The sequence below is a fragment of the Physeter macrocephalus genome, chromosome 21, assembly GCF_002837175.3.
Source record: "Physeter macrocephalus isolate SW-GA chromosome 21, ASM283717v5, whole genome shotgun sequence".
In the NCBI taxonomy this organism is placed as follows: Eukaryota; Metazoa; Chordata; class Mammalia; order Artiodactyla; family Physeteridae; genus Physeter; species Physeter macrocephalus.
Window position 1 is genome coordinate 5,839,389 of NC_041234.1, and position 16,876 is coordinate 5,856,264.

The following is a 16,876-nucleotide window of genomic DNA, read 5'->3' on the forward strand; positions in this document are numbered from 1 at the left end:
TAGGTCCAGAGGCTTGATTAGATTCAGGATCCATTTTTGGCAGGGGCAAAAATACCTCGTAGGTAGCACTCAGTACTTCATATTGCATCTCATGTTTTTCCATGTATTGCATCTTTTCAATTGGGTGTGTAATCCACACTGTGTTCTTCTGTAAGAGAAATAATCCATAATTTCATACTTCTTAAGTCCTTTATCATTTTCCTCAAGTTTCTCTAAATTTGGTATAATCTGTATTGAATTACAAAAGCCAAAATGTCATTGTAATCAAATAAAGCTCTCTCCAGTAGGATTGTTTTATTTAGAATATCTGCATTTCAGATGTTTAAGGTTTTGTCTTTTTTCCGGCAGACAGAATAGAAGTGAAATTTTTCTTGAAGTACTCTGAAACTCTTTCCTTATTAGCTTTTTGAATATTTCACTATTATGGATCATATGCTATATTTCGGAGGTATTTGTTTAAAAACTCAAAGCAGATATTACTCTTCCCACACTAATAAAAAAAATCTTCAATATATGTTTCATTTCCTTAGGAGCGACTGTATTAGGATACTTGCTGATTTTGCATGATGACTGTACCTGATAAACCCGTACCTCCATTTAATCATTTTTAAATGGAGTACATATTCTTAGCCAGACTGTAAGAATCTTCATGACTGTAAATGTAACTTAAAATATATACTAGATTAATTTTAATGGCAGACTTGACTACTGTGGCTATGGACATTTAAGAAAACTACGGATTGATATTATTTTATTTTACATGTATTATTTTACATGTATCTAGGGACCTTTGTTATCCTACATTATGAATAAAGGGCAAAGATATAGCCAAATATGGTAATACAAAGTAGCTCATAATCCAAAAGTGATTCATATTCAATTTAGAGTAGAATTCAATATACATAATTAAAATTCTAAAAATTTATACCACTTGAAAACAATAAAGCCACCTTGGAAAGATCTGACTCTGAAAGTGCTCATAAGCTGTCCCAGCCAATCATTTCTGGCCTCATTTCATACCCTGACTCTCCCAGGTGTAATTTTAAATTTTTAAAGATATTCCCTAAGATATTAATTAATTAAGGTATTAATTAAGCAGACTAGATGTTCTCCTTAAAATATTAACAGGTATATGTCTGGCAAATTAGAAAAATGTGGTTAATCTACATGAAATGGCTATTCATTTTATGAAATTGTTGGGAACTACTTGTTTCTTCTGTCAGGCCTTTCGTTTTTGATTTTAAACATTAACCTGCTAAACTATGCGCAGCACCAACAGAACCAAGGCTGGTTGAATTACACCTCTGCCCTTGGTACATGGGCGCTCCTTGGAGATTGAATGGTCTTTCCAGGAAGCCCCAGAAAGGACACTGGGTGAGGCTTAGAGCCCTTTGTACCTGGAATAAATATCTGGTTTCATTCTGCATCAGAACAAAACAAACTTTTCCCCTCTTCATTTTCAAGCCTCTGCTTAATTTAAGATTGCTTTGTGTCCATATGCCACTTAGTGATTTGAATGAAACTAAAAGTTACAGACAAGAACTAGTTTGTTTCTTTTTGGGGATTATTTTCTAGCAAGTAGCTTGCATCCTCTTTCTTTAGTTTGAGGGGACACTCTTCATATATGCCTAAAGCTAAATTCCTTTTTTCTTTCTTCAAGAAAGATTACTAAATCCAGCATCTGCATGGCATTTTAAAAACAGTGAGATTGAATACTAAAGGCAACCGCTCCCTAAAATGAAGCTATGAGTCCAGACACAGGCATCCCCTTTGAATAGCCTGTATTCCTGTTCAAAGGAGGTGAGGGTATATACCTGTAACTGCCTGGCACAGGGAGTATTGTCCTGTCTTATGCATCTTTAACTGAAGTGAGAAAAGACCGTTCCTGACTTAGTTTAAGGTAATAAAAGGAAAACTCTGGAAATCTTTTCCACATAGTTTGAGCACCCAGATTGTTTTTATGCTCAAATCTTCTCTAATGTTTAGAAAAAAGTGTCTGTTCTCCCATTGTGAATATCAAGGTATCATCCACGGTTTCTTTGCTCTCACCAATTGAAGAGAGAGAGAGAGTTTATAATTTTTTAACTACTTGGTACTAGGTGGTGCTGGTATAAATTCTACCATAGAACTAAGAATAAAGGGACTTCCCTGGTGGCGCAGTGGTTAAGAATCCGCCTGCCAATGCAGGGGACACGGGTTTGAGCCCTGGTCCGGAAAGATCCCACATGCCGCGGAGCAGCTAAGCCCGCGCGCCACAACTACTGAGCCTGCGCTCTAGAGCCCACGAGCCATAACTACTGAGCCCGTGTGCCCCAACTACTGAAGCCTGCGTGCCTAGATCTGGTGCTCCACAACGAGAGAAGCCACTGCAATGAGAAGCCCACGCACCGCAACGAAGAGTAGCCCCCACTTGCCACAAAAGCCCACGCACGGCAACAAAGACCCAACGCAGCCATAAATAAATAAATAGAATAAATAGGTTTGCATGCCTATATCGGAACTCTAGTTACATTTACATATTTATTAAGCTAGGGTAAGAACATTGTTCAATTCATTTTAGTGATGTAGAAAGTGGTGAGTACTGTGAACTATAGATTGAAAAAGTCTCTTCCTTCCAGCCTTATTCCAAAATTACCGCTGGTCTAGACCATCCTTTGAAGACTAGACTATTTCTACAAGTATCTTAGGGCCCATCTTAGGGTACATTCAGAATATGCAGCTTCTCCTTGTAATGGAATTATGAAACTGTTCTGGTCTTAATTTCCCTAATTGTTTCCACGTCTGGGGAGATTTAAGGGAGAATTCTAATTTCCTAGAGTTAAACTGAACCCATGAATGCCTCTGGGACCTCCCATTGCAGTCTTGAATGCGCCTTCCAAAGTAGAATTGGATTGGTCTCTCATGTTGATAGCAGTATACTAATGTGAAAATTACCTGTGGGATACCCATCTTATAGGTTAAGAATTGAGTCACAGAAATTAAGTGACTTGTCCTTTAATGTGATCCAGTAGAAAAGATTCTAAAATAAAATACATTTTTAAACGTACAAATTTTTTTTAATTGATAGAGAAATATCAAGTTTACTTCTCACATGATAACAAAATAATGGGAAATCCTGTATGTCAGGGGGCACTTCATCTTGTCAGGGTAGCCATAGCCATCAGTTTATGTTTTAATTGGATTAATCACCATAGGAAGAAGCCATAACCTAGAGGTCACAAATTGGTGGTAACCTAGAGGCCAAATCCAGCCAGCCTTGACAGATGTGTGTGGTTTGGCTTGCACAATATTTTTTAAATTCTTAATTGGCTGCCAATATTTAATATTTAAAAGGTTTCAGGACTTCCCTGGTAGTCCAGTGGTTAAGACTCCACTGCAGGGGGCACGGGTTCAATCTCTGTTTGGGGAACTAAGATCCCGCATGCCGCACAGCACGGCCAAAAAGAAAAAAGAAAAGGTTTCACATGAGGGTCCAGACTTCTTTCTCATGGAATAAAATAGATGATCTCTTGACTCTCGGCCCCAAGTTGAGTGGCCTGGCTGCTAACCCTACTTAGAACAAGGTATATATTCTCTAATTCATCACAGCCCCCACCATTTCCTATTTTTTCCCCACGCTATCCACTTCATTTATTTGATACCTGCTTGGCCCCTTTAAGCTGTTGTATTATCAGACATGCTATATCAACAGTGATATCAAATTCTTGACTTTCAATTCTGTATTGCATACATTCCTCCAAGAAAAAATAAGGATCAAGCAACAGATGTAAATTTTTTAAAATCATTACTGATACAAAGGCAAGTGGCATAGAACACCATTTATGTATTCAGTGCATATTGAGTTATTCACCTTATATAAGATACTGAGAAACTTTTCCCTCAAAGACCTCACAGTCTAATCAAAGAATTAGACCATGCCCACATTACAGTACAAGGTTAAATATAATTAATGACAAAAAGTATTGGGAGTTGTGAGAGTTGATGGCAGTCAGTCTTGACTGAAAAGGTGAGGACAGGCTTCATAGCAGCAGCTCTTGAGCTGGGCCTCAACAGTGAGTTTAATTTCAGGAGACCGATATAAATGAACCTTGGCGCCACAGACTAGAAGTTGGTCAGGGAACTGCTAATAATTTGGTTCAGCAAGAGAAGAATATGAGCTAAGGTGACTAAAAAAAAAAGTAGAAGTCTTTACGTTTTAGGCTATGGCATTTAGACTGTTTGCAAGTAGCACAGAGTCTTTGGATATTTGGATTAGAAGAGCTACATTCTCAGAGGTCTACACTGAAAGGTTAATCTGAAGCATTCAGTATGTAGGACAAGTTTGCATATGAGAGCTAGGTGGTAAACTAGATGAGTTAGGACTATCTTCAAATGGGCAAGTGAGAAAGAATTGGAGTCTACCCTTTAGTGGGAATAAAGAGAAACATAATGAGGAGGTAAAAATTGGTGTGACTTGGCAATTGATGAGAAAAAATACTGAGGGCTTTTGCCTGGATCTTTTTTTTTTTTTTTTTTAATCCTAAACACCTTTTTACCTTATAGTTTACCGTTAGGGCTGATGAGTGATTATAGGCACAAGTTTGTGCCATTAGATGTTCACAGTTTGCTTTCATATTTTAAATATTACTCATCACCCAGAATTTAAATACCCATTCAGTTACGGTAAGAAAACAAAGCAAAACTACCCACACAGCCAGCCATTGCAGAGGAGAAATTGATGCATCTGTTAGTTTACTTCACCTCTGTTTTGTTCTTCGTGTTGGCAGCAGTGCGTGTTTAAGGACATCCAGTCTAACCAAATGATCTAGAAGAAAAAAAGAAAAGATTTTAAAACAAACAAAAACCTTTGCCTGAAATATAAAATCCTTATAAAGTCAGATTGCATATCAACAACCATTTTCATGCCTGCACTCCTGAAGACACTCTTGTTAATAATGCTTTTCGTAGTATTGGAAATCGGGGATAACTTTACTCTCTCTTCTTCAGTACATATGAGTATGGTAGTAGGTATATAAGATTCTAAGTTTAATTGGTCCTTGCCGCACATCAATTTTTTTTCTCTTTTTTTTTTTTTTTTTTTTTTTTTGCCACACCCTGTGGCATGTGGGATCTTAGTTCCCCGACCAAGGATCGAACTTGCGCCCCCTGCAGTGGAAGCTGGGAGTCTTAACCACTGGACTGCCAGGGAAGTCCCCACACATCAATTTGGCTTTACAAGTTTGATGTGCTGAATGCAGGAAACCTTCCAAAATAAATATATGGAAAAATATTTTTGTCCCAGCTGTATCAGTGATTTAGCTTCCTTATTCTACCCTAGACACAAGTGAAGCAGTCTACCAAAGAACTTGAAAAAATAAATGAATAATGGGGATACTTGCCCTGTTTCTGTTATCTTCCAAAAATGGTAACTGGATTACTAGTATGCAGGCAAATATGTGCATATCTGTGGGGTCAAATTGGGCCGCCCTGGTTCTGTGGGAAAAGCCTCAAGATAAGCCTGGAGGTGGGATAGATATTTGATATAATAAGGATGTCCTTAGGGATGAGAGTCTCTTAGGCATCCTCTAGCTCAGTGGTCCCCAACCTTTTTGGCACCAGGGACCGGTTTTGTGGAAGACATTTTTCCACGAGGCAGGGGGCAGGGGTGGTGGTTCAGGTGGTAATGTGAGTAATGGTTCAGGCGGTAATGCGAGCGATGAGGAGCGACGGGGAGCGGCAGATGAAGCTTCGCTCACTCGCTCGCCCGCCACTCACCTCCTGCTATGCAACCCGGTTCCTAACAGGCCACGGACTGCTACCGGTCCGTGGCCCCAGGGTTGGGGACCCCCTGCTCTAGCTCACTCTGCTAACAGCACAGCACAGGAGTTCAGTAGTGAAATTGGATCAGTGGATCAGCAGCATTAGGACATCTAATAGTGGCTCATTAAATATTTGTGCGTGACCACCTGGAGGTATTGCAAAACCTACTGAGACCCTGGAACTCCAGCTTTACGAGTGGGTAAGTTTATATGAAGACAACTAACCTAGGGTAATTGATGCTTCTTGATTTCAAAATGGTTGTATCTCTTTTTATAATGTAAAATCAAACTCTGCAGTGAGTAGCTGACAAGCTGAACTGTCAATTATACAGTTGTTTCTGAATTCATATGCATTTTACTTAATTCTTTTTGTCTTGAAAGCAAAATTCTTATTACAAATGTACTTCTATGTAATGGATTCTTTTTTTTTAATAACACATTTTAATAAACCATTTCTCTTCAGCGTACAAACGGCTAGACGGTTCGACTGAATGCTGTAACAATCACAGCCTTACAGATGTGTGCTTTTCCTATAGAAATAATTTTAATAAGCGTTTGGTAAGTTGTCCCTGAAGCAGTCTTGCTTGCCTGACATAATTATTACAAAATAAGCATGTAGAACTAAAATGAAATCTACGAAACCATTGCCCTTTTGCTTTGTATCATTTTATTAAAATCTCTACGTTTCACATGTCATATTTCATCTGAGAATCTTTAAAAATTTTATAATGGTGATATCTTATTTGGCCAAAGTGGAATAATTAAATCCAATTTATAGTAGATACACATAAATGGCATTTCCTGTATATGAACTTTGTTCCTAATATGCTAGGTGACATGAAAGATATTGAAGTAATGTAACTTGGTGTTTTTCTTGTTAACAAGTCATTTTTAGTATTGACTAATTAATGTTCTATCCCTAGCATACATGTCTACCTGCCCGGAAAGCAGTGGAAGCCACCCAAGTTTGTAGAACCAATAAAGATTGTAAAAAAAGCTCAAGTTCAAGTTTCTGTATAATACCTTCTTTGGAAACTCATACTCGCTTAATAAAAGTGAAACACCCACCTCAAATCGATATGTTGTATGTAGGACATCCACTGCACCTTCACTACACAGGTTGGTATTATTGTGGTAGACCCTCAGAATATCGCTACAATGGCATATATTCTCAGTGGTAGCAACTCAGTACACATCTTGCATTAATTTTATTTGTTATATTTGATCACTTTTCAAAGTCTTGTTAACTTGTTCTTAAGCATGAAATGAAATTTAAGCAGTAGGAAAATAATCTGAATTTACAAAGCAAGATGGAGCTGATCCCCATGTCTGCCTATGGAGAGTGACACATGACGCATTTTTCCTTCACTACCGTTTATATCACATAGATGATCTCTCAGATATTCTCTGAGAGTTTATTAAATTTATCCAAGCTCCCAAAACAGTAGCAAGAGCAGTGTATGTCAAAGAATGCCTGAAATCATAGTGATACTACACTTGATCTTAGCCAAAAGGCCGAGAAGCGATTGGAATCATAGTGATAATGATGATAAAGTAATTTGTGCATGACACATGAATTTTATATGAATATAATTTCAAAACCGGGCCAGCATAATTGTTTTAACAGTGGCAACATGATTGGATTAAACATATAGCTTTTCCATATGGCTGAAGATCATACAGTCTAACTTATTTTGTTGTACAAGATTTTTTTATGTTCCTTTTTTTATAACAGTTTTATTGAAATATAATTCACGTATCATACAATTCACCCTTTTAAATTGTACAGTTAGCTGGGACGAAGTGAGAGAGTGGCATGGACATATATACACTACCAAACGTAAAATAGATAGCTAGTGGGAAGCAGCCGCATAGCACAGGGAGATCAGCTCGGTGCTGTGTGACCACCTAGAGGGGTGGGATAGGGAGGGTGGGAGGGAGACGCAAGAGGGAGGAGATTTGGGGATATATGTATACGTATAGCTGATTCACTTTGTGATACAGCAGAAACTAACACACCATTGTAAAGTAATTATACTCCAATAAAGATGTTAAAAAAATTTTTTAAATAAAGTGTACAGTTCGGTAGTTTTTAATACACTCAGAGTTGTGGAAACATCACCACAGTCTTGCTCCAGAATATTTTCATCACCCCAAAAAGAAAGCCCATACCCATTAGGCAGTCATTCTACTTCTCTACACCCACCCACCCCCAGCCCTTGGCAACCACTAATCTACTTTCCGGTTCTGCAAATTTGCCTGTTTCTGCACATTTCATATAAATGGAATATTTTGTGACTGGCTTCTTTCACTTAGCATAATGTTTTCAAGGTTCATCCATGTTGTAGTATGTGTCAGTACATCGTTCCTTTTTATGGCCAACCCAGTAATATTCCATTGTATGGATATATTACATTTTCTGTATTTATTCATCAGTTGATGGACATGTGGGTTTTATGTTACTCTTTAAAAAGCTCTCTCATTTCTCCATAGTCATATCCTAAGATAAAAGTCGGGTCATTCTTCTTATTTATTAGTTTGACACTAAGTGACTCTAGAGTGTATAATACCTCCTCAACAAATGTAGAAATGTCCCTTTTCAGGGTAATTCAGAAATGTGTGCTATGGGTTCTATTTAATTATAAGAGAGTTTTTAAATGTTTTGAACAAAAACAGGATCATGGAATACACAAAGTGGAGGAGACCTTTAAAATCCCCTAGTCTTAATCCTTGTTTTAGCAATGAAGAAAACACCGAGACCAGAAGGAGATTAAGTGGCATAATATTGATAGTTGGAGTGAATGTGATTTTAAGGTTATACCTCTTTGAAAGAATAAGGACTCTTTGGATATAAATTCTAGTGTATTTTTGAAGTCAATCTCTGTATTTGGTAGTCATAGTTGGTATATAATCAGTTTTATCGTAGTCTCACCTCAAAATACAAGTACACTGAGACATGAATTTCTGTATTCCACTATTTTTATTAGATGTTCTAGAGTTGCCAATTGCTTTTATATGTGGGCCATAGAGCCTGCCTGTATATGTTTGGGAAGGGCTTTCTCAATCAATTTAATAGGCTAGCCCAATTTTTAGTCATATGGTAAAATTCATAATGCTGTTGCTTATCTGTATAAATAATATTCATTATTTCTTATTTTTCTTTTTTAGTGAGCATCACCAGTTTTATCCCACGTTTCAACTTTCTAAGCATAGATCTGCCTGTGGTTGTGGAGACATTTGTCAAGTATCCTTTCTGGCGTGAAAGATGTTTTTAAAATGTGCTACTTGGAACTTCATCAGTTTTACCTTGACTAGAGAGCATGAACAGACCTTACAAGTATCAATTAACTGCTAATACCAAAAAAAGAGACTTTAAAGTTGAAAAAGATCAGATTGTACCTAGGGAGGAAGAAGTCAGAGAAGAAAAATTGATTGGGAAGAGAGAAAGGTTAAGGTGTCGAAGGGAAGGAACCTAGAATACAAATTGAGAGTTGAATTTAGAGGTATAAAACCTTTTAGTACGTTTATAAAGGATGAACGCTTCAGCTACTAATGAGGTGATGAATTCCACCCCTTCGGAGCCTGTTGGCTCTGACCAAGTGGAGGAATGTGTAAGGAAGATCAAACTGGTTTCCACTACTAAAATAGCATTCAGAGGAGACAAAATCTCATGTGTTCTTTAGCATATTATATTTGCATATAAAGAAAAATTTTAATTGGTTATTATACAGAATTTGAATAAACTGAACAGTTTGGAAAGGTTCTTTATTTTTGTCACTTTTAAATCTTTTTAATTTCTTTCCTTAATGATTTGCAAAAACATGAAACAAAACAAATGAGCAAATTAGTAACAAATTAGTTAACAAATGAGTTACTAAAAACTGTGTACAGTCAAAATTATACCTTGTAGGGGCTTCCCTGGTGGCGCAGTGGTTGCGCGTCCGCCTGCCGATGCAGGGGAGCCGGGTTCGCGCCCCGGTCTGGGGGGATCCCGCGTGCCGCGGAGCGGCTGGGCCCGTGGGCCATGGCCGCTGGGCCTGCGCGTCCGGAGCCTGTGCTCCGCGACGGGAGAGGCCACGGCAGAGGGAGGCCCGCATACGCGGCAGAGGGAGGCCCGCATACAACAAAAAAAAAAAAAAAAAATTGTACCTTGTAGACTGCAGCTTTTTCTCAGAGATATTTACACTATGACCTTACAGATGATAGTAAAACAGAGTTCAAGGGGCCAAAATCTTTATACATCTAATATAACGTATACTTCGTAAGGATCAAAAAGTAATTTTCCCTTATTTCTTATTCCTTTCTCTTGATGTATCATTAAAGGATTAGAAAGAGTTAGTCTTCTGAAGGAGTTCATTACAGATTGTCTTGGTTTACAAGTGGTTGGCCTTTATTTTTCTAGTCAAGGTTTTTGAACTTCGAAATAACATGTCATTTGTTTTAAATAGTAGAGATCTAAGAAGCAGCGGTGTATACTGGTAAGCAGAGATTTAAAGAAAGGAAGGAAGTCACCTGTAATCTCAAATCCAGTCCTGGTAAAAATGCCTGCTTGACTCCCAGAAATGTGCTTTGCCCTCAGACCTCGCTGTAAGCTCCTTAACCGATTTTAACCAGGTACCTTATTTCCCTCTCGGGAGCTCTGGCTATTGTTAATGCAGTGCCCTGCTTTGCTTTGGATGGACAATGGATTTTAAACTCTTTCCTAGATGCTACTCTTACCTCAGTGATTGGAGACAATGATGTCAAAGATCTGATAGGATTTTTCATCTTGCTTGGTGGCAGTATACTTTTGGCTGCCAATGTGACCCTGGGACTCTGGATGGTTACAGCACGGTAATATTTGCACTCATTTGATAGAATCTCTGAGTTACAATATACAATATTGAAAACCTTACTTGGTGTGAAATATAAAGTGTTTCCTTACAATTACATTTTAGCCAACAACTTTAAGTTCTTTATCCAGAGTATCCAAACTCTGGGATGGGGGATAAACAGAAGAAATGAAAAGCATAGTCCCTGATTACGTTCTAGTTTTAAAGACTGAACCTACAACCGTCAGATGCTTGTGGAACAATTTCTAAACAAGTGCAAATTCATAGTAAACCATTTTTGTGTGGCTACGTATCATGTTGAAATAATGTAAAGGAAAACAGAATTGGGTAGGATTAATTGGGAAAAACTTCTTGAAAAAGCATCATTAATCCAGATTTGAAGGAGACCAGACTTTGGCCAAGTGGAAAGGTGAGCATTTTCTTGGTCTATATCTCTTGTCCCTTGTCTTGTTTGAAAAGTATTTTTAAATTAAATTGTGTATTATTTTGTACTCTGACAACTGAGGTCTGATTACAATTAAATTAATAAAATTCTGTGAAAGAATCTGCTGACATGAAAGGGAAAATCTTTGTCAAATGACGCCAAATAAATGAACAAAGAGGAAGTAGGGTCTATAATAGGATGAGACATGTTTTGCCCCACAAGAGTTGCCTCTTTGATAATATGTCCCTATACTCTCATAAAGCAACATTACCCTTGACATTCAGAGTGAGCCGCAGAAGTATCTCCCACCTGCAGTATGTGAGCTGAGACATTTAGGGGTGAACCTCAGAACTGAGCCAGGTGGGTCTTGCGGCAGGTCACAAGACAGATGACAGGACCTTCTGCAGTCCTGGTTACTGTTCTCTACAGAGCTTCAAAGCTTGGAATCCTTCCGGGGTAGATATTTTCTCTTGTGCTGCTGGAGCTATCTGGGGCCTAGCTCCTAGGTCCCTGTCTTCAAGAAGCAATTACCTTAAGCCCTGGACCATACTCTGTCCCCACCAGTGGCTCCGATGTTTCTCTGTGTGGGGTAATTAAATATGTAGTCCTTGCTTTCCATCTTTCCCCTAAGCTACCTCTGTGGGTCCACGAAAAAAGACTTGGTAGTAGAGTGAGTATGGCTGCATGTGAGTACAAATGTGGATTTGCCAGTGCCCGGGAACTGACTCTTGAGCCCGAAAGAGCCTTGCCTAGTTTGAGATCTTTTGGACTGGAGATGCAGCCCTGGAAGATCTGGGAAGTCAATAGGCCAGTGTGAAGCTTTTGGTATTAGAAGTATATGAGCAAGCTGTTTCTTTGATGAAAAATATTTACTTCTCTCATATACTCAAGAACATGAGTAGTCACGTATCCAACTTTTTCACTAATTGAGGTATTCGTGGGGTTCACCTCTTTCAGATCACTGAGTTGCTTTTTAGGCACTAAAACTTTTTAACCATTTTTAAGGAAACTTTAGATTGTATTATAAATCTGCCTGCCTTCTTAAACAGAAATTATATATTGAATATAATTTTAACATTTTTTAATGACTCAAGGTCATCAGTTATTACCAGTACTTAAAACTGTACAAATTATTGGTTTATCCTAGGAAGAAGGCATTTGTTCTATTTTTAGGCAGACAGTCTTTCAGGATTAAAGTATATTAGCAGAGTAATACGCAGACCTGTTCAGGTAGTAAAGTTTGGGGAATACCGTGAAATACTTACATAATTAATTCGATTACATGAACTAAGCAGTTTATTAATGGAAATGCTATATATGTGCAGGTCAGTTTTTTAAAACTGAGAAAAAAATTTAATAGATTAAATCCTACCTGTAAACTTCTTTTTCTGGGTGGAAAAAAAACCCCAAGCACGTCATTTTCTTATGGCTTTTAAACACCTTGGTCTTCTGCTACATTGGGTCAGGATTTGGCAAACACTCTATTAGGATATTGAGCAGATCAGTCCCATTTTTACAGAAATGGCCTCATTGTGTAAGAAAGGAAATGTTATGTGTTGTTTCTTCACCTTGATTGTGGGCACTTCTAGAGTGAGGACCATGTCATACTCATCTTTGCATCCCTGGCACAGTGCATGAGACATCAAAAATACTTAATAATTATGTGGTCGAATGGATGATGATTAGTGTTATTTATGGATTAGAAAAGCATGTTTCTATTTAAGTAAGCTGTAAAAAGTATTATTGAATATACTGTAAATATATGTTAACATAAAATAATAACTTGGAAGGTCTTTGTGTCCCTGATATATTATCATCTTTATGAAAATAGTCCATTTTGGTTTCTGTAGAGCAATTAGAAAAATGAATTTTTTTGAGGATTTGAAGAAAGTGTTGTGTTGGCACTTGTTCAACAGTAAAACTTTATTTTCAGTGTTTCTACTCTGCACTGTTTACATTTTTCAGGGTTGTTTTTAATCACTTAAAATCCATAAAGGATGTATATATTCTTTTTAGCATTTCAGTTTGAAAAGACATGCAGTTAAACTTGACCTTCTGATAATCGCTCTTACAGGTCACTATCTGTTCTAACAGTAAATTGTAACCATGCACTTCATGGATATGTGGCTCTTAGTCATCAGTTTGTCCTGTGGTATTTATTGAATGTCCACATAGTAATGGTACACAGGTATTTTTTTCTATAAATCTTTCAACTGAGCTGTAATTCATTCTAGGCTTTAACTTGAAGATACCATAGTTGCTGGTGTTTAATGTTTAGCAATAAAAGAATAAATGTGTACCAGCACTCTATGTTTTATCATCTATGTGTTGTCTTTTTTTTTTAATTTGTACTCTTTTCTGTCAAAATTTTTCCCTTTACATACAGTACCATCTTAGATGTTTTAAAATTCTTGATTCTAAAAGCAGCCTCAGTTTTCACTCAAGCGATCCGTATATGAAAGTTGTTGGTAGGCCACAGAAAGAAGTCTTTTTTAAATGAAATCCCCCGTACTCTCTCTCTCTCTCTCTCACACACACACACACACACACACACACACACACATTCTTCACATTCTCTTTCCTTCTCTGCCCCTCCCCCTCTTCCTCTCTTTTCTTGGTTACTAAGGGCCAGATAAAATAGGCTGGGAATTTAGCGCAATTCCTGACTGGCTAGCCCCATTTCACACCTCCTCTTTGCCTCTGATCCCATTATACTACAGTTAAGAGCCACAAGACTAGATGATTGATTATCTACCAGCTTTACTGAAATATAATAAAATACCATAAAATTCACCTGTTTAAAATGTACGATTCAGTGTAAACCAGTTTTCTTTTAATGACTCATCAAACAATAGTATACATATGCTTTAGTATAATCTAATCTTTTAAAGTACATGAACATGTGATAAATGATAGAGTTAAGTAACAAATTTATTTTTAAGGTAAAGCATGTGGATATACTTTATTGAAACAGTAAGCCTTTTTAAATCAGTGCATATGCAAGCTACTCTTGCTGTTTAGGCCGTACTAATTTGAATAATCCATTGTATATTTTATCAGACCATGGCAAATGAATTCAATGAGGGGAAACCCTCTATTTCAGAACCTAATGCTACAATAGGTTATATTCAGGGTGGAGATAGAAAAAAATGGCTAAAGGAAGTTGCAGTTCTAATTACCAAGCAGGTTATATTGTGTAATTTGATTTCCCATTAAAGAAAGAAAAAAAAACACCCTTATATCTTAGTTTCATTTAGCTAAAGATTGATGGATATTCAATAAATGTCCCTTATTATCTGAATGCTTCTCAGACTTTTGTACTGAAGTGCTCCTGACACTGTAGAGAAGGGAAAACCCAGAAGTATCTAAGAGTAGAACCCTGTAATTGGCTCTCCATCCTATAAAGTTGAATCTCACTTTATCTTAAATTCATGTGAATTTTACATTCCATTAATCAGGCATCATAAAGCCAGTCCTCCTCTTAAAGATATGAAACTCTAAACTGTAAAAGAATTAAACCCTATGAATATTAAGATTTTCTTCATGTCTAAAACACATTGGTAGAGGGAATTCCCTGGCAGTCCAGTGGTTAGGATTCAGCACTTTCACTACCATGAGCCAGATTCAATCCCTGGTCTGGGAACTAAGATCCCGCAAGCCACCGGGTGTGGCAAAATAAAATAAAATAAAATAAAATAAAATAAAACACATTGGTAGAAAGTATATAACAGCTGGTCTGTAGACTAGTGACAGCCTATGTTGGTGTTTTTGGATCCATAGTGAAATAAAGATAATGTGTATTATCTCTAATTACAAAATAAAGATAATGTATGTGTGTTGTTAAAAGATTGCCTGCTGCCCTTTATCAAAGAGCCCTCCTTTATTTGGAGTATGGAAATGCAATAATTTCACTTAGCACTTAATGGCTCTCTGTAACTGAAACTTATTCATTGGCAAGGCGTGTGAGTTTCATGTTTACCTGCACCCTTACCTCCACCTGAATTATCTGACTTCCATGTCCTGACAAATCCCTTAGGTGCAAAACGGCATTTCCTTTGAGCTTGCATTTCTCATATTATTAACAATATTGCACATCTATATATTTGTTTAGCCATTTGGATTTTTCATTCTGCCAATTGCTTATTGGTATCCTTTGTTCAGTTTTCCATCAAGCATCCTAAATTTTTCTTATTGATCCATAGGAATTTCTTGTATATTCTAGATTAGGGATCAACAAACTACACCTTGAAGGCCAAATCCTGCTCACCAGCTATTATGGTAAATAAGTTTTTATTGAAACACAACCATATTCATTCATTTATGTGTTGCCTATGGCTGCTTTCATGCTACAACAGCAGAGTTGAACAGTTGCAACAGAGACCATATGGCCCATAAAACCTAAAATATTTACTATCTATTTACAGAATAACCCAAGTTCTAGATATCAACTCTTGTCCATTTTAGATGTTGCAAATAATTTTTCCCAGTCTATCATCTGTCTGTAAATTTTTATTTATGAGATCCTTTGTTGAACAAGGATTTTTAGTTTGATGTAGTCAAATCTATTAATTTCTTGACTCATTGCTTGTATTTTGTGAGTCTTACTTAAAAAGTTCTGTCCTGTCCCAAAGTCACAATAATATCCTATACTTTCTTCTATTTGCTTTAGAGTTGTACTTTCACAATGTGATCTTTAATTTCTAGAATATGTGGTGTGAGGTAGGAAATCCAGGTTTATTTTTCTGTATAGAATGAACTATCTTTAAAATAGACATAATAGTATTTTCCTTTATAATATTGTTAAGTAAAACAGTTTACCTAAAGTTCTTAATATAGCGCCTGACACGCTCAAGTTACTATTATGTACTTTATTTATTTTCAGAATGCAGAATTATAACATAAATTTGCCCTCATATCTCAGTCCACACTGGCATTAGATCTTGCCTCCTTTTGGTTGGCCTTTTTGGCTTCCAGTGCCTTCGGGCTAGCTCTGGTTTTCCAGAGTGTCTCCCCAGGCCTTGACCCTTTTAAATATTTTTTCCTGCAATCAAAATGGACCTAAAATCGTATTTAAGGTGTTGGCTAAGGATTTTGCTCACTGAAACTATTCAAAATAATCTGTGTTCATGGGTGTATTCATTGATAGTAACATGGGCATTTAACCCAAACTGTCTTAACTCAGAAGGAGGCACTGTGATGAACCAATGTAGGAGAGAATTTGGGGTAGGATGAACCTTGAGGACTAAATCAGACAATAGAAAGCTGTACACAGTCTGGGATATTGCATTTCAAAGTAAGCTCTTTTTTTTTTAAACGAGTTCATTTTAATTTGTATTTTTTTAGTTAGAAAGGAGGCTAAACTTTTTTTTTAATGTCTGTTGTTTTGTAGATCTTTGTTATCCACATCCTTTGCCCATATTTCCCTGCAGCCATTATCACCTTCTTACTACTTGTCATCATTCAAGATTCACATTTTCACAAAGGGTTTGCAAATATATTGGACCATATCTTAACTTCTTTTACCTGCCCTTGACTTTCATGCTTTATTCCTAGCATTCTTATCTTCCCTTTCAGCCACTTTGTTTCCATCCTTTAATGGCTTCTAATTTTCTTCCTAGGCTTTATGTATCACCAGCAATCTACAGTGGGAGGTAGTACTTAGCAATTTACAGAATTTTCATTCATCCAGTTCAGGCCATCCCCTTTTCTGTTACGGAAATAACTGGGAAGAAGAGGTTGGTTATCAGGAGTTTACTTTGGGAATATGGAATTGGAACAGAAGGAGACAGATAATGTAATTTGGGGTCCTTTATAGAATATTT

At 37.1% G+C, this 16,876-nt stretch overlaps 1 protein-coding gene and 1 pseudogene across 4 annotated transcripts in view; one reads left to right on the forward strand and one right to left on the reverse strand.

Moving 5' to 3' along the window:
- The window catches only part of LOC102984850 (membrane-bound transcription factor site-2 protease), a 68,311-nt gene that overhangs the window by 35,739 nt on the left and 15,696 nt on the right, over positions 1–16,876 (forward strand). For 2 of the 4 annotated variants that reach the window (XR_008616416.1, XM_028482792.2), the window contains exons 8-11: positions 6,262–6,356; positions 6,722–6,917; positions 8,967–9,042; positions 10,413–10,631. Coding sequence is in view for 3 of the 4 variants with exons in the window: in XM_028482792.2 (XP_028338593.1) it covers positions 6,262–6,356; positions 6,722–6,917; positions 8,967–9,042; positions 10,413–10,631 (586 nt within the window). In the remaining variant the exon portion in view is untranslated. The other 2 variants (XM_028482793.2, XM_007126587.4) reach the window with 2 other exon arrangements.
- Positions 7,169–7,325, reverse strand: LOC112062028 (uncharacterized; annotated as a pseudogene).